This window comes from Semicossyphus pulcher, unplaced genomic scaffold (assembly GCF_022749685.1).
Source record: "Semicossyphus pulcher isolate SPU_LCO1_2020_fin unplaced genomic scaffold, fSemPul1.0.p SCAF_16, whole genome shotgun sequence".
NCBI lineage: Eukaryota > Metazoa > Chordata > Actinopteri > Labriformes > Labridae > Semicossyphus > Semicossyphus pulcher.
This window is the reverse complement of record NW_027211670.1, coordinates 15,544,210-15,571,170: the sequence shown is the minus strand read 5'-3', so window position 1 is coordinate 15,571,170 and position 26,961 is coordinate 15,544,210. Positions and strand designations below refer to the sequence as shown.

The following is a 26,961-nucleotide window of genomic DNA, read 5'->3' as shown; positions in this document are numbered from 1 at the left end:
TAATTTCTCACACCTCCCCGTCCCTCCGTAATGATCATTAGCCAGAGGTGCTTGCTGAGATGAAAAAGTGTTTCTGTTACAGATTTTTAATTTAGACAACACCTAATGTCCTTCGGGAGGTATTAAAGTGTGCGATAACGTGCAAAGCGCACACACACAGTTTGTTTGACTGATTTCCTGTGCATCAACATTCAGGAGACAGACTCCTGCCATTTCAATTCACCTGCGAGTCCGTTTGTCGCCGCGGTGCAGGTGACGGAGAGCGAATGCGAACAGGACAATCCGTCTGGCTCCATCAAAGCGGCGCGGCTGTGTTGAAGCCACTTAAATAAGCCTGAAATTACAGACTAATTCAATTAGCAGAGGTTCTTCAAAGGCAGCGATACAGCCGACATGGCATCCAGCCATTTCTAATTTTTCCCCGTCAGAGGGAGGAGAGCCGGGGCCTGCTGGCCTTACACCAGGAGGAAAAGTACAATTAGCTTTTACAGCATAGCCTCAGCTAAGAGGATGGTGCAACAGGAAGAAATAGGTTTGAGCGTTGTTGGTTATTAGGACGCTGCATTTGATTTTCTCCACAGAACAAGACGATTACTTTTTATTGGAGTTCATGTGAGGTGTGTTTCTCTCTCACCCTGAAACCTTTCTGTGTTAAGATGAGTGTTTTACCACATTCTCATTGAGTATCTACTTTAGTCCTGATCAAGACAGCAGCTTAACAAAGGCTCACAAAGACTTAGCAGTGTTTTTTCAAATCAGCCCTAATCCTGTTTTTATAATCTTCCAAGTTTATAAAATCATTTAAAGTTGACTCGAGCAAAAACTTTTTACCAAAGCCAAAGCAGGTCAAAGAATGACTTAAAGCCCTTTCCCGCTTATAGATGCCGTTTCTGCTGCGTCATCGCCTGACGTCACAAACGCGCCTGAGACAGGGTTAGTAAACAGTGAAGATGTTACGGGGGTTAGGTCTTTATTGTATCTATTACTCATTCAGTCTGTTTATCAAACTCCGCGCCGACAAATTTGGAACGATGTTCGAGCGCTGCTCGGACGGAGACGGGCAGAATTTGTAGCTGAGAGGACAAGAAGTCGCAGAAGTTACCGACGGAGCAAAGCATCGCGCCGGAGAGGGGGCGGAGCCTTTCCCTTTAGCGGATGTTAGCGGGTTTTTTGACCAGTGGGAAAGCGGCTTTACATTCTTGGTCAAATCAGTATGCTCTTCTCTCACAGAAATGTTTCCTGTTTGAGTCAAAAGATGTTAAATGACTCTTGAATAAGAGCCCCCTGGTGGTACAGAGGTCTCAAAGCGAAATTACATAACTGTGCTGCTGTCTCTTGTTTGATTCTGGCCATAAACCTTTGATATGTATCAATGTTGAAACCCTTCCTCTCTTTTAACGTCTGTTTAACCCCAGAAGAGAGCAGGTGAATTTAGTATTATTACATTAGTTTCAGTATTTTCTAAAAGGCAGTAGCTGCTGTGAAATGCCGACAGGTCAGCTTGTGTTTGTGACCTGGTTTGAACAGATTCTGCTGTCGTTGAGCTGGGGCCACCTCTCCCATCATACTCAGCGACCAGCCTCGCCTAGCAATGCCACGCCAGAATCTCCTCTTGACTCATCACGGTCGAGCTAGCAGCACCGTGAATGAATGAACGGAAGATGAACTCCTTCTGCACCTGACAGTGTTTACTTTTACAGGGACACTGCAGACAGTCAAGAGCAAGAAGCTTAATCTTTAACAAATGCTTAGGATCAATATTATACAAAGTCCCTTACAAACAAATATTATAATTTAAATAGATGAATGGCTGAATGGCTCTTTTACTATTTTTTTTAAAATAATTTTTTTGGCCTCTGTCTATTTTTTTGAGAGAGTCGGACATGAAGGAAGAGAGAGTGGGGATGACATTAAGCATTAAGGGCTGAAGGCTGAAGTCAAACCTGACTCAACCGCTGAGCTAAACCGCTGCCACCACAGATCTGTTTCTAAGGTTTGGGAAAGCTGTAAACACTTAAATGTTTTCCACCTAAATGTTGCAAGTTTTTCAGACCCGTTTAGAGATGCCGATTGTCTCTTTTCCCATTGCCCGTGAAGTATACTCCTGTCGGTCTCTTTTATGCTGCGTCACCGTCTGACGTCACAAACACGCTGGAGACAGGGTTAGTAAACAGTGACGATGTTAGGGGGTTAGGTCTTTATTGTATCTATTACTCATTCAGTTGGGCGGAGATTAGCGTGTCGACACAGGTTTTGTGTTCCCATCAATGCCGATCGGAGCCGAGGCGATAATTACCCGGGTCTACTGCAGAGTCTTTAGACACGGGTCTGAATGCCGATTGTAACCTTTCCCACTGAGCAAAACCGGTGGGAAAAGGGCTTCAGCTAGTCTAACAGACTTTATTGGCAGAAAAGCCTTTTTTCAGCCATTTTCTTAAAGCGACAGGATCATAAATGAGAGCAACATTCTCTGTAAGTATTAAATAAGAGAGATAACTTTATGTGTTTTTGTTTGAGCTCATCTTGTTAAAGAAATATATGTTTTTTAAATTGTTAATAAGTAATACTCTTTTATCTGAACTTTGACTTTAATTGTTTCTAATTTAGTTGTTCGGCTTTGAGAAATACAAAAGCTTATATAATTGTATCAAATCTAATATTCATTCAAATGTATCGAGGACATCTTTTAAAGACTTGTAAGGTCAAATCTTGTAACTTAGATTAAAATTTGCAACAGGGAAAACATTTCTTCAAAAAACAAAACAAAACATGGATTTAATAATTAACCCTTACAGTTGCAGGGGAAAGAAAGAGCCACGGTTTGATACCTTGAGGAGCTTTACCATTAATGAAACACTGTATTATAACCGTACTGTTCGGTTTGAGACTCACGTTATTGTCTTCGGTGGTGCGAGCTCTCATGGGGCCCTGATGGTTCGGTCCATTCACGACGTCACCCCTCACTTCATGAACGCTCTGTTGGCAAACAAAGCAGAATGACTCCACGATACACCTTTCCTGTTGCTATTAGCTTTTAAATAAGTGAAGCTATTATTCACCGCGTCCTGATAAAAACACTGCTGATAGACAGATTATATTATTTGATTTATTTCAAGGGTCAAAAATGCTCCTGCGCAGAGCATCCTTCAGTTTGACAGAGCTCATCTTGTAATCGTATTTTCTACGTACACTGTATGATGCATAAAACGCTTATAACAGCTCTGGATGTCTCAGAAATAGTTTTGAATTAATGGGGATATTAAACAAAGTCTGGCAAAAGATTCTACTTGCATGGCTCAGAATAAGATGCAGAGGTTACTAAAACAAATGCATGACGAATAATTTATGAGGGATCACAGCGAAGCACATGGAGAGATTCATCATGCAGCCTTAATTCAACAAAGAGACATAGAGAGCGCACACAGGCGGGCGTACCTCCTCTAACAGCTTCTTTTGTCTGAAGCACTCTGAGATCCCTGCGGAGAGGAACAGAAACTTATGAGCTTATTGTCAGAAGCACAAACAGTCTTCTGGTGGCGACGGCGTTATGTAACTCTGCTTTTGTGTCAGCCGATCCATCCCAATCACGCTGCGTGGAATTACGAGAAACTGTTGTGCGAGTCAGAAGGACTTACACTGGAAGCTCACAACCCATTTCCTGCCCGCGATGCCGAGGAAGTACTTCAGCGTGCGCTCGCAGACCAGTTGTTCATCTGCCGGAGAGAAACAGAGATGTGTGAAAAGATTAACGATTGTTCACTGGGTTATAAAAACAGTCAACAGTATGCCCTGAGTTTATTTGTGACACAAGCAAAGTTGAGGCCAATCCTTTTTTATAATGTATTTTACTTTGTATAATGCCGATACTAACAGATAACACTCCTGTATGTGGTGTTGAAAGCTTTAATGTGACGCAAAATAAAGCAGAATATATGTTAACAACTACTGCCCGCTCTTCCAGGAAATTACTTTTTCACTGTGTTATCATTTAAGCTACTTACATTTTTATCTGCTCATAAAGTACCATATAAAAGGACTATATGATGTTCCACACAGACGGCCTCGACAGTAAATCTGGGAAAATCTGCAAGCTCATGTTTTTACTAACTGTGGCAGATACATCTGACCGTCCCAGACAGAAACATTCAGACACGTTTCCATCAGGAAAAAAAGTTCATCTAATATGGAGCGTGTTAAAACTTGGTATGAAAATCGCAGGGTAACTCAGGATACGATACGCGAGACGATAATATCACGATGCAGCGATTCCGCGATAATCGATATATTGCAAGACAATCATATAACGATACATCACGATATCTGATTAACTTTTTCTTCGGCCAATTAATTTCCGTTAATTCAGTCATGTCATAATTAGCACTGCAAGGAGTCATGATGTTGCGATGCAGTGAGTCAAAATCGCAGGGAAATCTGTTCAGAGCGCTAAATATCGCAGCCTATTGATAATTTTATTGCACGAGTCAGGACAACGATATATTGCTGTATCGGTATTTTGTCCCACCCCTACTTAAAATGTAGTTGAGGCATATTTATAAGAAACCAAGATGGCCGCCGCTGATGCTAACCATTTTGATTATGCTAATGAGTCATTATGAAGCTAAGTGAACTGTAGTTCACATCAGGTACAACGATGCCTACTTAAAGCTCCTGTGAGGAACTTTCAGTTTGCGACGATTTTGGCGCCCCCTGTGGACAAAGAAGTACTTCTTATCTCTTTGCTGATCTCGTCCTGTACATGCGTACGTTGTGTTTTCTGTTAAAAAATCTTCTTCTATGATTTAGATGTATCTCTCATCGAGAATCTTTGCAGTGAAAAATGTAAACAAAAGTTTTTTTCGCCCACATGCTGTCAACCTCCTCGTCTGACACCTGACCCGCAGCAGCAGTTACAGGCATTAAGAAATAATCAATCCTGTCACTGTTGGTCTTGCTTACTTTTGTTGGTCATATGGATGCATCAGTGTTAGTTTCAGTCTGTGTCATAACCACAAAAAACACACTCACAGGAGCTTGAATCATGTCACACTAAACGTCTATTATATTTGTATTAAGTTAAACTAGGAGCCAGATGAATCGGACGTTGGAGCTAGCTACCTAGCTCTGCAGCCTACCACTACGTTACACGTTTTGTTGCTTGATTGGTTTTAGCGTCCAGGGGAACTTTGGTTTGCTATAGAAAACCTCCCTCTGGGATTCCCCCCAAAAACAGACTGAGTCTTAAATTCGAGATTTTACGGTACCTGGTTATTCAACAAACAGAAATTTGATGCCAAAAGAATAAGAGCAAAAATAAGGATAAAAATCTCCTTATCGTTTTCAATTTTCAGATAATGAGACAATAACAACGAAACACGACGTCTGCAGGGGAATTAAAATGAATTTAAACAGTTGAGTCATGAACACAGAGAGTAAAACAGTGAACAGCTTCAGAGGCATTTTGTGTTTGATCATCAGGGTCAGGAGGTTATTCTTCCCTCAGGAGATACACTCATTATCTATTGATCTGTGTTCCAGGCAAGAGTCAAGTACACCGTATTGACACGCCTCAGACATAATTTCAAAGGATTATTACTTTCCACTAATGATGAGAAAGGGACAGCTCCCACTCCTCTGCGACCTTTAACCACAGAGATCAACCGACCCAATGTTCCCATTTTTCAGTTACTGGGGAAACAGCTGCCATTAGAGACGGAAAAAAGTCTTAAACAGTGACAGTTAATGTGGTGCTTTGGAGACAGCGAGCTCTGAAATTAAAAATAATCTATCAGAGAGGGTAATTAGCAACAAGCGGATGATTGGAGGAGAGAGCGAGTGGGTGAGAGAGAAACAGAGAGCTTATCTCGGAGGAGCGCTTTTAAGAGACGCGCAGAACGAGCTGGAACGTCGTGTACAAAGAGGAACGGACGTCTGGAAATTCACATGTTCCTGCCGGAGAAAATATGTCAAAGCAAGACGTCGAATGACGTGAAGTGGAATCAACCATTATCAAAGCATGCAACACTCATACTGACCGGTGTGCATGACGATGTGGGTCACCTCTGGCGTCACATGGGGCGTCACACGGGCGCCAACTCGCTTTGCAAACTTTTTCACCATGATCTGCAGGAGACAACTTGTGATTGGTTAATGTCCTCTACTACAGAGAGATTTAAACAAACACATTTACTGACTGAACGGGTGACCGGGCACCTGTTCGCTGGGGCCTAATCCAGACGACGCCAGCACCATCGTAGCTTTGCCTCTCTCTCTCGGAGGAGTGTCGTTCTCTTTGTCTTCCTGCCCATCTGATGGAGGGGGGTTGTTCTTTAATGTTTTGGCTGCTGAACTTGAAATAAGCGTCGCCTTTGAGGCTCCGGCGCCTTTGACACTCGGCAGTGTGTGTGTGGAGCGCTGCACTGCTGAAGAGAGAGGAAACAAATATAAAGTCCTTCACAGATAGACAGAACTAGTCAGTTAAACCTTCAATAAGCACACAGTGAGGCCTCCAGACACCTGACCTTTTATTTTCAATAAAAAAAGACTTAAAAATAATGTTTCTTTCTACTTTTGTGCTCTATAAAACTGAACCCTAATAAATCATTTACAGAAAAAACCTCAGCCTGCCTCACATTGTGTCCCTCACCAGCATCCTTACCCATCTCTGCAGTGCTGCTGTGCTGTGGGACCCCTTTACCATCAGATGGTGTTGTGCTGGGCTCTCCCTCTGCTTCTGGAACAACTCTCCTGCAAGTAGAGACAACAACTTTGGTTCATTTGAGACGAATGAGAAAACGTGTTAAAGAGGTGGTAAAGACAGCATGGACGTGCTGCTGAGGGTTAGTTTTGTTGTTTGTTCTTGTTTGTATTTACAGGTGGATGTTTGCTCTGAAGTGCTGCTGTAGTCTGAAAGCTTTGAAGAAGATGAAGAAATCCAAACAAATCGTTTCCAAACATTTAAGCTAAAAAAAAATCATTGCATATGAGTGCTTTTAAAGTGCTGAGTGTCAGCTTTAATTGAATGTGTGCACCCACAGTCAGTTTAAAGGGACAGAAAGTAACTGGTAAAGCAAACATGCGCTTAAAGTCAATGTTTGGTGGCAAATACTTTGCAGTCAATGATTATCTAAAGACTTCGATCCACAAACATCAGCAGATAGTTGGTTTCTTCCCCTGCAAAGCTCTGACTGCTCTGTACTGCAACAACACTCACTTGTCGCCGAGAGTCTCATGTTCAGTGAGTGAAACACGAGATCACTTTGATTCAAGCGACCCACAAAACCAATGTTGGCAGTAAAATACTGGATGGACTTTGTGTTTGTTTAGAGTCATTATCCTGCTACAATATGCGCCCCTTTAATTTAAACTCATAGTCATTGCTTTAGGAAAAACAAGAGCTGCCTCCTGACGGTTGTACGCCTCTGCCAATCAGTCAGTTTGCAACACGCATGAGGGTTTCCAGTGGCCTGGAAAATAAATAGAAAATAATCAAAAGAATACGTTTACCCTTAAAACAATCCAACTGCAAATTTTGGCCTAAATTAAACAGGAGACGTCGCACCACAATCATCTACAGCAGCGATCATCTCTCGCTCTATTTCCAAGCAAACGTTTGATGGTAAAATAGATTTAATTTAATTCCTTCCAGTTTTTCTGAGATTTCGCCTTGGTCACAGTGACGTTGACCTTTAACCCCTAACCACCATAATTGAATCAGTGCATCCCTGAGTTTAAGTGGAAGTTTTTGCCAAATTAGTAGAAAATCCCTCCAGGCGTTCCTGGAATATTATATTTGCAAGAATGCGGCAGGAAAATGGTTAAAGGTGTTTTTGATGGCACAGTGAAGACGACATTTGACCTTTTAGGTTAAATCTGTCATCACTGCATCATTTGATCCTTTTAGACGTGTGAAATGTGCTCTGATTAGAGAATGAATTCTTTAGTTAAGGCAAAATGCTTCTGAGAGATAAAAGTGACCTTGACGGGGCGCCGGTTTAGCTCAGCGGTTAAATCGTGTGTCCCACATACAGAAGCTACAGTCCTCGATGTGGCGGCCCCGTGCGCGAGATATGAAGGCGTCTGGGACTTCAGGGTCTGAGACCTGAGGGAAAAAGAATTCTGGGAATTTTAAAAACTAAGAAAATTATTTGGGATGCATCGATTGAGAAAATCAGTGCTGATAAAACAACTATTTTGCAGATGGCTGATGTTTTTCTAAAAAACTGTAATCTTTGTAATTATTAATGCGCTCGTCTTCATACGAGGCCAAAATGAACTTTAATTATAGAAAATAAATGTATTCAGGCTTTCATCACACTTTGAGAAAGCATGAATTCAATCTTTCAAATTGCCAAAACATCTTTTGATTCAAACTTCTTTCACATACAAATTATCTTTTTTCAAAAAATAACTGAACCTGAAAAGCCTCCTCAGCCTGTTTTAGAATCACCTTGTCACAGTACAAACATTTTTCTGTGCTAACGTAACTTAACAAAAATCTTTCTGAGAGCATAAAAACTTCAATGTAACAATTAAATTTACTGCTCAATTAAAGCAGTTAAATAATAAAATCATCGGCGCATGGCACTGCCACAGCCGACGTCTGTCAACACGGCCGATACCGATGTTCAGCCGACGCATCGGTGCATCCCCAATAATTATAACTGACGAGTTATAATTAAAGAGAAAGAAGACTTCATCTTAAAGCTCCTGTGAGGAACTTTCGGTTTGTGTTGATTCTGGCGCCCCCTGTGGACAAAGCCGTACCTCTGATCTCTTTCCCGATTTTGTCCTGTACATGCTTAAGTGTTGGTTTTTAACAAACATCTCATCCTGCTTTCTTTAACAGTCACATGTATCACTCACTTTCAATTTTGGCCCTGGAAAATGTAAACAGACAGCATGCAGTTAATCGCTTCATCTGACCCCTAAATCCCACAGGATCCGTCTCCGGTGCGTTTCTGGTCCGTCAACGGCGTGAGCCATCGCCCACAGGAAGCGTGTCTGGTCCGCAGCGCAGCGGAGCGCTGGCCCAAGCAGCTGGATTTGTAAGATCACAAGATCGCGGGAGAACTACATTATCGCGCGAGAATTGAAAAATCACGCGATAACATCAATGCTAACAGAGCAACACACAAACTACAGCTCAGTTTGCACATCCGAGGTTGATTTTCTGCTCATTTGGAAATCATTCAGCGATTATTGTGCTTCTAGCATGGAGGAGTAGACTACTTAATTAAAAGTGTTCTTTTTTCAAGATTTCAGTGTGTTGATCTTAAAATAAACAAGGAGTCTGTACCGGTCTGAACATGGTGTTTTATTTTGAAAAGACCGGATGCTGTATGCTGCTTTCGTGTGTCACTCTCTGTTTGGAACGATCTGCTCTGTTGAGCTTGACACGTGTTTGAAGCGGCCTCCGTCAAAAACAGACCGGAGACGGACCGCGGCACGTGCTGTGGAATCACGATCATTGACTTGAATGGGCGCGATCGACTCTGGAGGTCGCGGCGCACACGGAACGAGCCGGAGACGGATCCTGTGGAATCGAAGGGTTACTCCTTTAGTTATTAAAAATAACTATATAGAAATAATCAATCTTGTCGCTGATGGTCTGGTTTGCTTTTGTAGGTCATATAGAGGCATCAGAATTAATTTCAGTCTGTTTCATAACCAGCAAAAAACTCCTCACAGGAGCTTTAAGCTTATACTGTTGCACTGTTACTGCGCCTGGTCCTGTAGCCTATTTTGAGATATTTTGTCTTATTTTTCCTGAATGTGATATTTCTTTCAATGCTCTGTTTTTAACTGTGTAAAGCACTTTCAGTCGCTCTATGTATGAATGGTGCTTTATAAACAAACCTGCCTTTTGGGTAAAAAATGTTACTACATTTGTGTGAAATGGTGTCGACACTGGTGAATGAATTCTTCATTTTGAGAGACAAGAACGACTTTAAATTTTGTCCCTTGATGACCAAAATCGAATCAGTTCATCCTTGTAGCAAAACAGAATCAAAGCAGGAGAGATAAATCACTGTGGCACCACAAGTTTCCCTCTAAGTGCTCTAAATGACATATAAGATGCAGTCTGTAATGACTTTCTTATTCTCCGCAGCATAAGCAGATTCTGGGTTCATTAGTGAGATTATCCGCCTGTCCTCTCCAGATGCATCGCACGCCGAGAACCAGACGAGCAACACACACACACACACACACACACACAGACGCTAACTTTCTCCTTCAGTTAAACACTCAAAGAGACCAATTACATGCCACTCGCTCCAGTTATTGTTCTACTTAATATGTAGCTCCAATTAAAATGTATTAACAATGTATACAGCCCTCTGAGGAGAGAGACACAACCCACTGAGGCAGATATTAATTCATTACATTTGTTAATGAAATCACGTTTGACTTCAAGGATCGTCTCAGCTGATTGGCCTAGTGACCGAAAAACCTCTTTGTGCAAGCCGGGCTAGCTGTCTTCACCTGTTCACAGTCTTTACGCTAAGCTAAGCTAAGCTAACTAACTGCTGGCATGTGGATGCATATTTAAAGTGTCACACTCTTATCTCCCTATTTGCTGTCCTTAATGGATGCCTAGTCACACAGCCAGTGGTTATTAAAAGAGGGATGGCTGAAGTGATTACGGGGACTCTGGAACAGTGTGAGGAAACGTATGCGAGTGCAGCGACAAAGGACAGACGTGGAGTTTCCCCTTTTTATCTCTAAAGTTATTGTCCACGTGTTTATGTTACAAATGATCTGTCAACGGAAGCACTGGCGCAAGGACGTGTAAGAGCGCGAGGTGCGAGCTAGCCGGGTGAAGAGCACTGGAGAGTTTCAGGGCCGGGAATCACAACAGGTGGGCCAAAGAACACCGAGGCTTCATATGCACGGGCAACAGAGCCCTTAGACGAGAGCTGGTATTCTCCCAGGGTTGAGTTTGCAGTGACAAACATGATAATTCTCGGCCAGAAAGTAAAGAAGTATATTTTCCAAAATGGCTGGTTGTCGATGGCGCCATAATCTAGCTCAGTGGTTACCAACCTGGGGTCCGGCACCGCCTCAAGGGGAAGCCAAAGATCACTGGGGGTGCGCGAGGCTTTGTCTGCACTGAGATTGTCAGGATTAGATTTGCACATGTTAAATAAAATAATAAAAAAAGCACTAATCAGGCGCTGGTTTGGCTCGGTCGGTAGAGCAGGCGCCCCATGTATAGAAGCTACAGTCCTCGTTGCACTGATCGCAGGTTCGACTCCCGGTCTGCTGATCCATTTGGTGCATGTCATCCCCAACTCTCTACTCCCCACATTTCCTGTCTCTCTTCGGCTGTCCTATGAATAAAGGCAAAAAGCCAAAAAAATAATCTTAAAAAAAAAAAAAAAAAAAAGCACTAATCTAATAAAAAAGATTATAGTATTTACACCGACTGTATTGTCCTGCTGTGTCTGGCCATGTTGTTTGGATTCCTTTGTTGCTTACTGTGTTTGTGATGGCTTGTTTGTCAAAGCACTTTGTAAAATCTTGTTTTTAAAAGATGCTATAATAAAATTAAGTTATTTTTATAACTCACAGATAAACAATTCTTTCCTTTGGATATGCGACAACACATTGTGATAAATCCCTTTTCTTTTACTATGTTTATTAACACGATATTTTTACACATCAGGAGACAGTAAAAATGTCAAAGCACTCGTACTAAAAGTTCATTTTACCATGTTTACTTACTGGTCTGAACCTTGGTCTGTGTCCTGGTTACACGAGAGGGGTCTGTGAGCGTCCGGGCCTGGTGACACAAAACAATCATCAGCTCTCTAAACTTCCACCAAGCTAATCATGAGTTTGACTGAAGAGTAAAGACTTCCGCTAGTCGTCACTAAGATACAATCTGTTCCTCAGACAAAGAGCAAAAGGATGAAATCAAGTATCTTGTCTTTGATGTGCACTTTATGCAAAATTTGAACCCAGGGTTAACTTTGATGTTGAAGCATTTGTTATGAAGTCAAGTGGTTAACTGATTTGTCCATTAAATATCAGAAAATAACAAGGGCCGCTGGTTTAGCTCAGTTGGTAGAGCAGGCGCGCCATGTACAGAGGCTACAGTCCTTGAAGCAGCGGCTGCAGGCTCGACTCCTGCCCTCAGCCCTTTGCTGCATGTCATCCCCCACTCTCTTCTCCCCATATTTCCTGTCCCTCTCAAGCTTTTTTTCAGCCAGTTTTCACTTTCTAGAAAACCAACCATTTAGTTTTGGCTTAAACAATCATTTTCTAATCAATTTTATGGATGTTAGCTCTAAATAAAACCTTCCTTTAGTCTGCTCACCTGTGGTTTTGCTGCTCTGTTGTTCTTCTTTTGCAGGACTTTCTTCTTTCTCCTGAAGCACCTCTGACACCAGAGCCATCAGCTTCTCCAGCCGCACCAGCTCCTTATGCATCTCGATCTTTTGCTGGAATAAGAGACAATGACAAAACAAGAACATCTTATAATTAAAAAATGGACATTAACTTCAATAAAATTCAGGAAGGAATAAGAGTAATTACAAAAGCAGCAATGCAACATACACTACAATTAAAGGGACAAATACCAGCTGCAGGATTGCCTCCTTTTTTTAACTGGTGCTGGTTTGCAACAGACTGTGTTAGTTTAATAGTGTTTCAATGCTTCACTGGACTTATACTTTGAATGCCATCCTTTGAGTTTACCCCTCAAGTAGGTCCATTGATTATGTTAACAGATGCACAGCACAACAACACCAAACCTCTGTATTCTCAGATGTTTTTAATCCTGGGCTTTTTCTAAACCCTGGGGGTGTGAAACTTGAACTCCCAGTCAAATTCAGTCGACAGATAAAAGTGAGAGCGCTGGAAGATGGATGAGGTAGAAAACAAGAATCATCTCCTAGGCGGCATTTCTTCTAACGTAAATGAAATGCAATTTAGAAAAGCTGCTGAGGGGGACATTTTTTACTGAGCGAGGTAGTCTGTCATCCAGGAGCTGACAGTTTGGTTCGGGGGAAATGCGGTGGCTGCCCTCTCTGGGGCGTAGTGCGACAGTGCATCAGAGGGAGCACAAAGCAGGAGGGTGATGCTGAACAAGCAAATAAATGGACTCAAAATTAAATGTGTTTGATTCAATGGAAAATCAAATCACTTTGTCAAGAATCAGGTTGTTTATGCAATCATTTTTTTCTACAACCGATTGTGCATTTACACAGCTATGCATAAAAGCAGGGAGTAAGTGCAAACATAATCATATTTACCTGAGTTACAAGGACCTCGCTTGAAAATTGTGATGATTCCACAGAGACATTGAGGTCATTTACTGGATTTTCACCTGCAGAGAGAATATAAAAAAAACAGTTTTGTGTCTGAACTGTAGACTGCATAAAAGATGGACGACATGACAGCTCTTTAAAAGTGAAACCAAAACCTCTCCAGCGCCCCCTGCTGACTGGCTGCAGTATAGGTCATAAAGCCCGCCTCCTCCATGTTAACAGATGGGACATGAGTCAAACTATAAAATCAAAATACACACCAAATAAAGTTTTCTCAAACATGGTTTCTGTCATTATAGTTAGTTCTTATGATGCTGATTTACATCCAAGTGTTCATTTTTCTGACAAGCTTAGTTTATATTGGTTATTTGATGCTGTAAAAAGGGCCACTAACAACATGATTGACAGCTCTGTTGACAAATAAGGCTCCTGTAAGCGATCTGTTCCTGGATTAGCAGAGTAGACAAAAACCTGGCATTTTAAGGGTTAAAATTGTAAAATTATTGAATATTTGATATTTATGATTAGGACTGATGTTGGTTAAAAAAAAATATATATAAAAATATTTTTATAGCCTGATTTTGAAAAGCGCATTTTGTGTGCAGAGTGGTATGAGTGTGAGTATTTGACAGTGCAAAAAAATGCATAAAAATGTATGTTGCAACGAATCATTGATGTAGTATATTGAAAATAATTCATTTCTTAATGTTTTTTTAATCTAAAAACATAGTGACATCATGACAAAGACCTAGCATTTTAAGGGTTAAAATTCAGAAAATTAATGTAACGAAGAATAATATTACTTATTTGTTATTATTACGAAAAGCGCAGCGTGCACGCTTAGCAATATGAGTATGTGCCATATTGAAGCGGGCCCTAAGGGTTAAATGTGTGTTTTGGATAGCAAAGGGGGTGGAACATCAATACCAAGGCTCCACCAGTGATCTGCGGGAACTCAGGCTCTAAATGCACAGGATGGCAGCGCCCGCTCCGGGCATGTTTTGGCTTCACTTTTGTACAGTTAGAGGAGATCGATAGGTGTTGTCCATTTATAGATACAGTCATTGGTCTAAACCCTTGAGAGTTCTAAAAATTGTAAACAACAGTGCAAGAAAATCTTAAGCAGATTTGTAACAAAAGAAAAAACTTATTGGATGCTAAATCTTTGCAGGAAGCTGTCCGAGAAAGAAATATCACGTTTCTAACAACTCACATTCATCTGGCGTTCCGAACAAGTCCACCGACCCTTGGCTGGACTCAACAACATTGGGGCTGGGGCAGGCAGGTGGGCGGCTCAACTCTTTTCCTTCATCAGCTGCAACACCGTCACATGGATTAGCTTCTTTGGAGTCATCGTTTACATCACACGAGGGAGCTGATGTTCCTAAAATATCTTTCAAAGTTGGCAATTCCTCTACGCTGCAATCTGACTCGGATGAAGAGTCAAGCCTCTGGGTCCTTCTCCTCTTCCTGTTCTTGATGGAGGACTGAACGCTGAGTTCTCCACTACCACGGCTGGACAACTTCGCTTCGTGGTCAGTTTGAACGACTGGTATTCCAAGGCCATCAGGAGTTAAAGAGGACTCTGCGTTTAAGATATTTTCAGCTGCGCTGACTGAACGTTTCCCACTGGAAGATGAGTTTTGAGTTGAAATGCCATCTCTTATCTTCTCTGCTCTGCAATCAAGCTGATTCTCTTTGATTCGAAGATTCCTTGAGGGTTCATTTAGCTCCTCATGTTCAATGCCCATGTAGCAGAGCCCAGAATCCACCACATGTGGCGAAACGGAAAGACTCGGACTTCCAGTTTCACGCTTTGAGACTTTATTGGGAGTAAGGACACTACTGACACTATTCCTTGAGACACAGTTGAACCCAGCATCGTCCTCTACTGAATCACTATCAGGGATCGAGGCTTCAAACACCACTTGATCTCCTTTTCTTGTCTGACCTGGTGAGTTCGAAGGGGAGATCAAATCACTACAGGATGAGTTGTCATTGTCTCTTGATGCCTCTTGTTTGCCGTTTTTAGTATTCTTTGCGTGGATCAGATTGTTTGCGGCTCCAACACCCGAAGAAACACTCTGGTTCTCCTCTGCCTCAACACCTTGCTCTAAACTACGGCTCCTTTTAACGTTCGGACCGCCAAGATGAAAAGACTTCCTCTTAGTGGCTTTGAAGCTCCTGAGAAGTTGCTCTGTGTCCAGTTGGCTGTCGTTTTTATCCTCCTCGTATTCTTTTTCGGCACGCTTACTCTCGCAAGCTGAGGACTCCAACTGAATACCGTTTGGTAAATTATTTGTTGGACTGTCGATTTCTGGTGTTGGATCTACAACAGCTGCCTCAGCTGGACTTGTAGAGTTTGGAACCACATGGGCATCACAAGCAGCACTAGCTTCAGACGGGGTTTCAGCATTGGGAACTTCTTCTCTTGTTGGTCCCAAATTAGAACTCCTCTCACCAGACTCCATGTTTTCTATCCCACCCAGATCTTCATCATAAATACATCCGTTTCTTTCAGCCACCTTTGTCATGTCTCCATTCAAAACTTCAGCGTCTTCAGATTGCTTGGTAGCATTGCTCTGTTTTTCAGGTACATTTGCTTTCATGTTTGCTCTCTTGTGTCCCTCCTGGACTTCCTCAGCAAAGTCTTGAAGTCTTCTACTCCTCCTGGTGCTCCTTGTGATAGGAACTTCGTGGTCCTCGCTGCTGGGGTAATTCTCAATATGAACTTGAATTTCTGATCTTGGTCTTGTTGTCGGACTGGTTTCTCCATTTTGGACGCCGACCAGAACAAGAGGTTTTGGCACTCTAGTGGGCCTCCCAGCTTTTTTCCTCCTGCCACTTTTCTTTTGCTCAGTGATTTCTTGATTCCCTTTCTCTTGCAAATCACTGTCCACCTGCTGCACGGCGTTACGTGTTCTTTTCTTTGACTTTCTTTCTGGTTCCTGTTGTCGTATTTCAGACACAAGACAGGGAACCTCATCTTGGCTTTCATTTTTGTCACCCTCTGTCAAGTCGATCAACGTTTCCCCAGGTTTGTCTGAATAATTATTTTCCTCTACAACTTCAATAAGTTCCATTTCTTTAAAAATGTCACTGCTGGTCTCCTTAACTTCTTCTGTCATGTGTTGCTCTTCCTCAATATCACTTTCAATTTTATCTTCTGAGCTCGTTTTCTCGACAGAATCAGCAGGGGTGAGAGTCTTTTTCTTCCCTCTTTTGGAAACTGTTCCATATGTCTGGATGTCTTTAGGTTTTGGTGGTTCAATGAAAACATTACGTAGAGGAAAGCTGGCCCTGTTCCCTCTTCGCTCACGTTTGTAAACAGCCCCGAACACTTGGTCTTCAAGGGCTTTAGCACGATCCTCTCTTCTGGGATACACATCACTGTTATGTTGCTTGACATCGATTGTTGAAGTGGAAGAACAGCTGTCCGAGTCATTCGTGTCTTCATCTGGCTTCTCAAACTCGAGACTTCCTTCAGTTGGAACTTTCATGAGCCACTCGGCGACCTTCTCTCTACTTTTCTTCTGTTTTTCCTCAAGAATCTTGTCAGACTCTAAATCCGTTTTCTTCTTCTTCCTTGAGGACTTTCTTAAAGGTTGTTGTTCGGTCTCGTCCGGAGTTAATGATGGTACAAGGGAGGCTGTTTCCAATTCGGGAAGCCTCGTTTTGCCTCTAGTTTTGTGTGTTGATGTTGCATTGTCCACTGCTTCTGATACTTCTGTTACCACTTGTTCTGAATTATCTGTAATTTTCTTGACAGATGTCGGTGGAGCCTCCCCAAGGCCACTGTCCAAGCCTTCGTTTTCTGTTGTCAAAGGACTTGAGTTCTCAAGTCCCATAAGTCTTTCAAAATCATTGTGAGCTAATAGGGAATAGAGAAAAGACAAATAATCAGCATTTAGGAAGACAAAAAACTTTCAAAATGAGGAATTTTCACCACCGCATAAGACTGCGAGATTCTACCTGCTATGGTTGAGGAAATAGACTTTGGAAGATCATCATTGTTTTCCATGTTGTCATGGTCAGTGCTTGGGGTATCTCTAGCTTCAGCATCCCTGACTCTGGGTGGAGGAAAATACAGGTGAAAATACAAGGTGAGCTGATATTACAGATGAATTAGCATTTGTATTATTTCTAGTGAGAAATGTAAAAATTTCTAACCCTGCTTCTCCATTTTGCAGGAACATTCCAGTAAAGTCTGAAAACATAAAAGTAAAGTCATTAGATAATACAGCATATATCTAAATAAAGGTGGAAGGTGGTTTTGAGAAGTCTGTGATATAGTCTTACAGTTTGTGCCTGTGTCATGTTCATACGCCTGTATCATGTCCTGCAACCCTGCAACAAGTCTCTGAAACCCCGGGCTCTCCTGCAAGCTCCTGCAACAGATACACAAGGGTTATGATTATGTAAGTATTTAAAATAATGAATTATACACAGTAATTCTTTCAGTATTGTCCCACCTTTTGGTTATCTTGGCTTTACACACGGGACAGTTAGCGCTGTTTTGTTTGGTGTTGTCCAAAAGTTTCATCATACAAAATCTGTAAAAAGAAACACAAACATATATTGTTAAAGGTCTGATCTCAAAGATTTCAGTTGCGGCTGCTGGGTGATGGAAAACACATCACTAGCTGGGCGCCACTTGTGATTTTTCCGAGGATATCGCCACAGACACCCAGTCTGTAATAAAACTATATACTGCAAATGTAAAGGCTTTCATCAGTGTGCCACAGGCTCAATCACCATGGTGTTACCTCATTCGGCAATAAATAGTGACTTGACATTGATTTAAACAAAAATCTTCGAGATTATACCTTTAATTAGTGCAGTTAAATAAGTACTAAAATATCAGCGTCTTTAAGAAAAAGTAACATAACTTACTTGCAAAACTGATGGTCACACTTAGTTGATACAGGAGCCGTCATTAAATCCAAGCTACAGATGAAAGAAAGAGTTAAGTAAAAAACAAGTTACAAACTTAATCTCCTCACTCACCAAAATCATAGTAAATGTAGAAGAATTACACTTACCATATGGGACACTGAAGAGTCTCCCAAAGGACTGAAATCCCCTTTTTGACATCTGTGGCCTTTGGAGTTTTCATGGTGATATCTGTCACAAGACAAAACTATACAGTGAGGTGATACGGGTCTGGTGGAGTAGCAATTTGATGTTTTTCAGCCATGGCAATGTAAGCATCATGAAAACAACAATATAGAAAATATTGATAACTGTTTAAAATCCATAAGTAGCACTGTAATTTGACTTTGTCTTTTAAAATAAATGACAGTATTTGGCATTAGTGCATGTTTGTGGTCAATTGTGAATCACAAATTTGCTCTTAAAGTTGACAAAACAAAATATTTGTTCTGAAAAAACCTCTAAATATCTGAATATAACTGTAACAGATACTGAAATATTACCCTATATCTTTCATCGGATCCAGCTCATTTTTATGGTTATATTTTAAGTGTTACTGTGTCATACGGTTTATGAAATGGTGATAAATGACAAACTGGCCATGCTACAGTTCAGTTATGCCAACTAAATAACTGTGTGTACTCTGGTAAGGTCACCTTTTTTAGATGTATTGTTATCCAGCTAGCCAGCTGAAATGCGCTGGCTCAAGAAATTAAGTTACTAAGGCGACTATAGCATTTCGATTGTCATACTACACACATGGCCATAAACTGGTTATAAAGCACAAATTCAAGTGTCTATGCTGTGGATTTTATGTAGACTTAACACAGAGTAACGCTAGGATTAGTTTAATAATATCAGTGCATAATTAATAAAGTTTTTATAAGATACTCCATGCATATGTTCAGAAGGGGTCTTTGATATAACTCAGGGTAGAGTTATAATGTAAGCTGTGTCTACAAAGAATCATATTTGTGGTGGTAAAATCGTATAACGTTAAGACCAGACGACATGTCATGCAGCATTATATAACAGTGAGGTCAATTAAACCAGCCATCAGGAATATTAAGTAGGTGTATTGTACCGTTAGAAAATACTGTTTCATTAACATATTACATTGTCAGAAGCGTAACCACCAGACTTGCTAGCAGCCATGATTTGTTTTCACAGGTTACACAACAGACTCACCAAAACCCCCGAAACTTCAGAAATCAAGACAATTCACGAGGATACGTCGGCGGACAAATATGCGACTAAAGGAGAATATCATGGATTTTAAATGTCATTGGCATACTGTAAATATATATATTTACAAATTTACCTCGTTTTGTAACAGTGTGGAGTTAACAACACAGGAAACATCCGCTTCAGTTTTCCCGCAACTATTGTCTTCTTCTGCCTTTGTTGAACGTCGGATTGAAGTTAGTGTCACAGCGCCGCCTTCTGGTCCGGAGAGCAAACAACATACTGCCAGTCGAGTATGCGAAATGTGCTTTCTTACATCTTTTGTTGTTGTTGTTGTTGTTGTTGTTCTGAAGTAACACGTTTATGTGTAAACTGGGCAGGCAGTTTAAATAGTGGGTATAATAAAGAAAATGAAGGTCATGAGTTTAAAATAGGTTGGAAAAATGTAGGGGAGACTGGGCAACGTTTCAACAAGGGATGGTTACAAAAAGTCAGCCCACCAGTAAGACAGAAAACATTTAACCATTACTGTTGCATTTATTGAAAGAAAAGAAAATGTTTTCGAGGCATGAAAACATGTTTTTAATGAGTTGTGTTTTTGTCACAATGTTTTAAAAAAGCTTACTTAGTTTTGATCCTTGTTTTGTTAAATTCTAAGTGACACTGTTAGCAAAGTCAGTGGGTTTCTTTCACAACTTCTTCAACTGTATTATTATCCTGAAAGAAATTTGATCTGCAGCTGGCAATGCACAAAGGATGGGGAAGCAACTGTCTGCAACATGTATTTCTTGAATAATGATTCTGTTCTTCCTGTCTCGCACTGAAATATAGAGATTAAGGACCATCTGTTACATTTGTAAATTGACATTAGATAGGCCTTTATAATATGCATACAAAAATTAAAAATAAAATGTTTCATATATTATACAAAACAGATCAATTATACTTAAATATATCAAAAAAAATACTAATCTTTATACGCTTTTTCACTCAATTTAATTTAACGTGTGTTCACGTTGACGTTTATAATCTGACGTCACATCCGCCGTAAACAACAATAAGGAAGTGGAGAGAAGTCCCGAGGTGCAAAATGCAACAGTCACGCAAAATATATTAGGACTGCTTTTTTTATTTTTTGAATTGTCGGCGTTTTTCACGTAAGGATTTTTATGCAATATATTTGAGTCTTTACCCGCGACAGTTAGTCCATCTTACGCTTATAGATGTTTTAATACGCACTAGCTAGCTGCAAAGCTAAAGTATGCTAGCTAGCCGTTAAGCCAAACAGCTATCTACGGTGACAAACTGTTCTGTGTAGCGTTAACTTCCAGACTGTCGAAGAACACTTTTGGAATAAGGGCTACCAAGCTGTCAACAATGTGAATCACGCAGACTTAAAACATCCTGTCTTTTTTTGTTTTTTTACATCTCTTCTTGTAGTCAGAGATGGAGGGCTCCAAGTCATCCAGCACAACCATGCAGGTCAGCTTCGTGTGTCAGCGGTGCTGTCAGCCGCTCAAACTGGACACATCCTTCAATGTGCTCGACAGGGTCACGATCCAGGAACTTATCGGTATGTATAGCCATAAGAATCAGCCATCGGTGCTGTGAAACGATTAGGAGGTGTAGTGTTGTGGCGTTTAAACTGCTCCATATGTCATGTAAAGACTCTTGTATAATCCTCACTCCTCCTCAGCTCCATTGGTCACAGTGACCCCCAGCAAACAGACTGACAGCACTGAGGGGGAGACGGCACCAGAGGTAGGTACAGCAGAAAAAAAGTGCTTTGACCTGGTAATGCTGGTTTACTTAAAGCATATGTTGCTTGACTTTTAGAAGACTTAATTATGTGTAAAATATTCTGTGCCACGCATATTTGAGTATTATAATTATATTTTCTTTCCAGGAGACCTTTGTAGAAAACAAGCAAGATGGAGTATCAAGAAAATACATCCCCCCTGCACGGTGAGTACAGAAGTCTTCCCATTGATTATACTGAACTAAATATTATACTACTTAAACTAAAATTCAAATTATATATTTACGGACTTGTAGCATTTTCAATAAAGCTGACTGAATTGCTGAATTTTGGCCTGCAGAATGATGTCCACAGAGAGCGCCAACAGCTTCACGCTGATTGGAGAAGCATCTGATGGTGGCACCATGGAAAATCTTAGTCGTAGGCTGAAGGTAACAACTCTGTCACCTCGATCATTTTAAAGAGAAGCTGCTGACAAACTAGTTAGTCATGGTGCTCTAATCCTGTCCCACCCAGGTGACCAGTGACCTGTTTGACATTATGTCAGGCCAGACGGATGTGGACCACCCGCTGTGCGAGGAATGTACCGACACCCTGCTGGATCACCTGGACACACAGCTCAACATCACAGAGAACGAGTGCCAGAATTACAAGTGAGTTAAGTTAAAGTCTGTTCAAATGCTGATTTAAAATATGTATTTCATAAAATATTTGAATGTATTTTCAGGCAGTGTCTGGAGCTGCTGTCACACCTGCAGGTGGAGGAAGAGGAGACCCTGCTGGCAGAGCTGCAGCAGCTGAACGAAGAGGAGGAGGCTCTGGTCCAGGAGCTGGAGGAGGTGGAGGATCAGAGGGCGGCCGTGGCCCAGGACCTGGCGGAGAGCAGGATCCACTCTCAGCAGCTTGACACGGAGGAGCTACAGTGAGTTACTGAAGTGTGGTGTAAATAGGCGATAAACTCAGTGAAACAGAAGCTAACAGCTCGATCTTTGTGCTAAAAGGTACCAAAAGGAGTACAGTGAGTTCAAACGGCAGCAGCTGGAGCTGGACGATGAGCTGAAGAGTGTTGACAACCAGATGCGCTACTGCCAGATTCAGCTCGACCGCTTGAAAAAGACCAACGTCTTCAATGCCACATTTCACATCTGGTATGCACACACACACACACACACACACACGGACACACATGCTGTGAGAATAAATAATTTGTTTTTCTGTAAACCAATCAACCGGGACTTTTCAAACATTTAATATATGCCTCTTGGACAAAAATGAATCAATTTTAATTTTCATTGACTGAGAATCTTAATCATCCGTTTCCAGGCACAGCGGGCAGTTTGGTACCATCAACAACTTCCGTTTGGGTCGACTCCCCAGCGTGCCGGTGGAGTGGAATGAGATCAACGCAGCCTGGGGGCAGACGGTGCTGCTGCTGCACGCTCTGGCCAACAAGATGGGGCTGCGCTTCCAGAGGTACACACACAAGCACACATTTAAAGCTTCCGTGTTAGTTTTTATTATTCTGCAAGTCAGCATAAAATTAAGCCCGAACAACCTTTCTTTCTTCAGATATCGCCTTGTCCCGTATGGAAACCACTCGTACTTAGAGTCTCTGACAGACAAGTCCAAGGTAGAACATCCCGTATTCTCAAGCGCGGCTCTCCTAACTGTATTCAAACACTCCCTCGGGCTTCAACCCTGCTCTTTTTCTCTGTTTAATGCGTGTCCAGGAGCTTCCTCTGTACTGCACAGGCGGCCTGAGGTTCTTCTGGGACAATAAATTCGACCACGCCATGGTGGCCTTCCTGGATTGCGTGCAGCAGTTCAAAGAGGAGGTGGAGAAAGGAGACACTGGCTTCTGCCTGCCGTACAGGTCAGAACCCCCTCTCACACCCGCACTATGTTAACAGCTTCCTCTGTGCTCATTACCGACCGCATCACTGCAGCCATTTAGGATGAAGCTTTAATATTCATGAAGTTTAACTGCAATTCTAAACCATTACGTCTAACATACTCCAGAGGGGCGGGAGGATTGTCTGTGTTGACAATTCTGTTGAGGCCAATAAGGGACATTTGGGAAACCTTTTTTTCTTTATAACCCTTTGAATTATTCAAGCCGGGCCTCCAGTACAACATTTAGTAAAACACTTCAGAGTCCAAACTCAAATTGTGGATTGTGGTGAACAATTAGATTATGTTCATTAAACTATGCAGATACCCCTGTATGGCCTATGGGTAAACTCTGTAACACAGTTTTTACCACAGACTTAAAAGCTTGACATATTAAGATGAGTAGTTTTGAGTGTGATCCAGATGGCTGCCATCAAATCCTTAGTATAGAGTTGCATGTGTCTATTTTTTGTGCACTTTTTTTGGGGTGTTCAAAGGTTTGAACCTGTTTTTATTAATACTATATGGATTAACATGTTAACATGATGATATTCATCCCTAAAGGTTGATTCCTATTGATAAGGGTGATCAGCTGTCCTTACATCTAGCGCCAGCTCCAGGTCAAAGTCTTCACCTGAACACAACAAATGTTACAGTTAAATGGCAACTGTGCCATGAAACACATTCATAAGATTAAAGAGGGGGTATTATGCTGTTTCACATGTTAACACATATATATAATGTTACAATGTTGGATGTCCAGACTCAACGTGGGTAAAGTTTCAAATCTGTAGGTAAAAGTATGTTGGAGTAATCCCCAGGCTTCTCAGCTCAGTCTGCAGGCTGCTGTGAATGCCAGGTGTCACACAGTTTTTTCTACACGCTGCACTTTGTGATGTCACAAAGTGCAGCGTGTAGCAGGCCAATCAGAAGAAAGCAGGATTGTAGGGGCGGGGTTTCAAATGATCCAAAAATGATGAGTTCTTTATAACTGTATATTCTACTGAGCTACTCCACAGGTATCACAGAGTGAAATATGAAGCTTGAAATGAACATAATAACCCCCCTCTAAACCTTCCTCATCTACCATCTACCATCAGGCTTTAATGTCATCTTACAAATAAAAGGAAGCATTTTGTAATCTAAAAGAGAAATTAAAGACCCTCACATTCCAAAAAGGGGAAATGTCTCCCCAACCTCCCTTTAGTCACCCACAGATCAAACCCTTAACATTTCTTGGTACAACCACCAAAAGTTTGAAGGTGTAACACACATTTCAGCCACTAGGAACCACAAGCAAAATAAGACTTATTATAGTACAGTTGACTTGATATACCCTTACTATTTTGGACTATACATTTTCTCTTGCTCTACCCTCAGGCTTTAATGTCATATTAACAAAAGAGGTAGTATTTTGTAATCTAAAAAGTACAGAAGCTCTTAGCATCCATAAATTATATTTACTCTGTTTTCCCGTGATAACGAGTTATTTTAGGTCATTTTCTCAAGAGTTATTTATCACATTATCACAAGATAATGACACGCCACCATTGTAACTTCAGATGATCATAACTCGTATCCCAAGAGCTGTAAAAGCACAAAACAAACAGGATATAAAATATAAATAGGCCTAACTCGTCTCATTAGTGTGGTCAACGGCAGCATGGCATGTCCTGATCTGTAATATCAAAGTGACCAGCCTGTTGGTTTGTTTTCTAGATCGCGGGAAAATGATCCCGTTATCACGAGAAAACGAGCTTTGTTTTCCTGAGATACCGAGAAAAATAAGTTAAGAGATCGCAAGAAAATGACCAGAAATAAGTCGTTATCACGGGAAAACGGAGTAAATAAAATGTATGGATGTCTGCAAAGGGCTTCCATAAAAGATTAACAGCTTACTTGTTTAGTCTTACTTTTTCTGTATTTTTTCCTCCTCCAACAACATGACTGTCTTTTAAACTTTGTTAGTGCGTCTGACATCAGGGTTTATCAACATATGGACAGATTTAGATTATAATTGTTTGATACAGACTTGTGGTTAAGAAATATTTGGCCATTTATCACACAGATGGAATGCACAGTATGTACACCACTAACTATATAATGCAAGGTTATGATATAATTGCCATTACATGCCACAGAGTTTATGTGACGCCTGTAATTGATGTTTCGTTTCCATGTCTCAGGATGGATGTGGAGAAAGGCAAGATCGAGGACACGGGTGGCAGCGGCGGCTCGTACTCCATCAAAACCCAGTTCAACTCGGAGGAGCAGTGGACCAAAGCGCTCAAGTTCATGCTCACCAACCTGAAGTGGGGCCTGGCCTGGGTCACCTCGCAGTTCTACAACAGATAGACCTGCTGGACAATAACTCTTTATGGATATCGTGTGAATCTAATGTTGATTCTTGGCCAAAGGAAAGGATGTTGTGCAAGACTTTTCAGTGTAAATAAAACACGGGGGAATAAATCTTCAGTGTTTAAAAATGTTACAAAGAGGGGTTAAATGTAACTACTGTGCTGCAGAATGGAGATTATTAATCACGGAAGAGCAGAAGACAGGCACAGGTTTGTTGCGATGTCCCTCAAAGCAAGCAGAAGATAACGTGCGTCTTTTACTTTCCCTTTATCGTCTGCTTTATTAATTAATATCTGAAAAGTTGAATTAAGGCAACACGTCCTCACACTAGAATGTAATTTAAAAATCTTCTAACCACTTCATTAGGTTTCTACTGCTCCTGGACACCTTTAACATCACTGTGTAAACTCCACAGCCAGAGAAACCTTCCTCGTCTGCGTCCTGATTTAATAAGCTGTATGATTTGATAATTATTGTCAATGTAGGACTTTTGAATAACAGTTTAGTATTCAACAAGAGTATGTCAGTATTTCATTAACCTTAAATGCAGTCATCACATACATGCTCTGCAGGCCAACTGTTGTACTTGGAGGTGAACTGATACAGCCTCCGAATGTTCAGACTCTGCACCATCACATGGACTTATCTGTTTTAGATGTGATGGTGCTTTCATGTCCGCATTTGAGCTAATAAACATTTTATGCTGTGAAAACTGGTGTTGATTTCCTGATAGATGCATGTATTACATCAGAGTTTACTCCCAGCACTTGTGAGCAAATTATATCTCCAAACCAGTCAAGTTGTTTGTGTTATTTAAAATCAGATCAAAATCCAGCTTGGACAAACTGAAGTCTGCCCGGAACCTAGGTGTCATAAGTGACGACCAGCTAACCTTTACGGTTCACGTGGCCTCGATTGCTCGGTCATGTCGATTTGCCCTGTGCAACATCAGGAAGATCAGACCCTACGTTTCAGAGCATGCAACACAACTGCTGCTACAGGCTCTCGTGATATCACGCATGGATTACTGCAACTCCCTACTGGCAGGCCTTCCTGCATACACATTCAAACCGCTGCAGATGATCCAGAACGCAGCAGCGCGTATCCCTCCACTGGCTTCCAGTTGCCGCTTGCATCAAATTCAACACCCGGTTGCTCGCTTACAAAAACGGCTCCTGTCTAACTGAAAGCCCTGCACTCCGTCCCGCCCACTACGCTCTACCAAGGAAAGGCAGCCTGGTGCTCCCATCACAACAGGGCCCTAAGTCGCTAACTAGACTCTTCTCCTCAGTAGTCCCCCGGTGGTGGAACGAGCTACCAAACTCCACTCGGTCCGCAGAGTCCCTTTCACCTTTAAGAAGAAGTTACAGACCCAGCTCTTTCATGAACACCTCCGCGCCTAATGATATTGATGATGATGACATTGAGGATGTCGAACAAAAACAAATCTTCTTTACGCTCTGCGCACTGCCTGTCGTCCGATCGCACTTGAAGCCGTTTATTGGCTCTTCCTGACTTTGTTCCCTCCTGTCTTGATCGTTGCTTGTGTCGTATTAACTCTCGTCG

At 41.5% G+C, this 26,961-nt stretch overlaps 2 protein-coding genes across 2 annotated transcripts in view; one reads left to right on the top strand and one right to left on the bottom strand.

Annotated features, from left to right (window-relative positions):
* The window catches only part of LOC138593738 (breast cancer type 1 susceptibility protein homolog), a 31,232-nt gene extending 11,659 nt beyond the window's left edge, over positions 1-19,573 (bottom strand). The window contains exons 1-17 of the mRNA XM_069664830.1: positions 19,525-19,573; positions 18,314-18,395; positions 18,165-18,218; positions 17,744-17,824; positions 17,571-17,659; positions 17,442-17,478; positions 17,244-17,341; positions 14,485-17,142; positions 13,257-13,330; positions 12,320-12,443; positions 11,725-11,782; positions 6,656-6,744; positions 6,211-6,419; positions 6,033-6,120; positions 3,636-3,713; positions 3,436-3,476; positions 2,893-2,976 (exon numbers count right to left, since the gene is read on the bottom strand). Of these exons, the coding sequence (XP_069520931.1) occupies positions 2,893-2,976; positions 3,436-3,476; positions 3,636-3,713; positions 6,033-6,120; positions 6,211-6,419; positions 6,656-6,744; positions 11,725-11,782; positions 12,320-12,443; positions 13,257-13,330; positions 14,485-17,142; positions 17,244-17,341; positions 17,442-17,478; positions 17,571-17,659; positions 17,744-17,824; positions 18,165-18,218; positions 18,314-18,387 (3,936 nt within the window). The 5' untranslated portion in view covers positions 18,388-18,395; positions 19,525-19,573. The remainder of the gene's footprint in view (positions 1-2,892; positions 2,977-3,435; positions 3,477-3,635; positions 3,714-6,032; positions 6,121-6,210; positions 6,420-6,655; positions 6,745-11,724; positions 11,783-12,319; positions 12,444-13,256; positions 13,331-14,484; positions 17,143-17,243; positions 17,342-17,441; positions 17,479-17,570; positions 17,660-17,743; positions 17,825-18,164; positions 18,219-18,313; positions 18,396-19,524) is intronic.
* A 1,112-nt stretch (positions 19,574-20,685) lies between these two features.
* Positions 20,686-26,107, top strand: becn1 (beclin 1, autophagy related). The gene is made up of 11 exons (XM_069664200.1): positions 20,686-20,961; positions 21,085-21,149; positions 21,295-21,353; positions 21,488-21,578; positions 21,664-21,800; positions 21,875-22,069; positions 22,149-22,295; positions 22,471-22,620; positions 22,717-22,777; positions 22,878-23,020; positions 25,224-26,107. Exons 1-11 carry the CDS (start codon positions 20,835-20,837, stop codon positions 25,390-25,392), a joined length of 1,344 nt encoding a protein of 447 aa, XP_069520301.1. The 5' UTR covers positions 20,686-20,834; the 3' UTR covers positions 25,393-26,107.
* Positions 26,108-26,961: the final 854 nt, after the last annotated feature.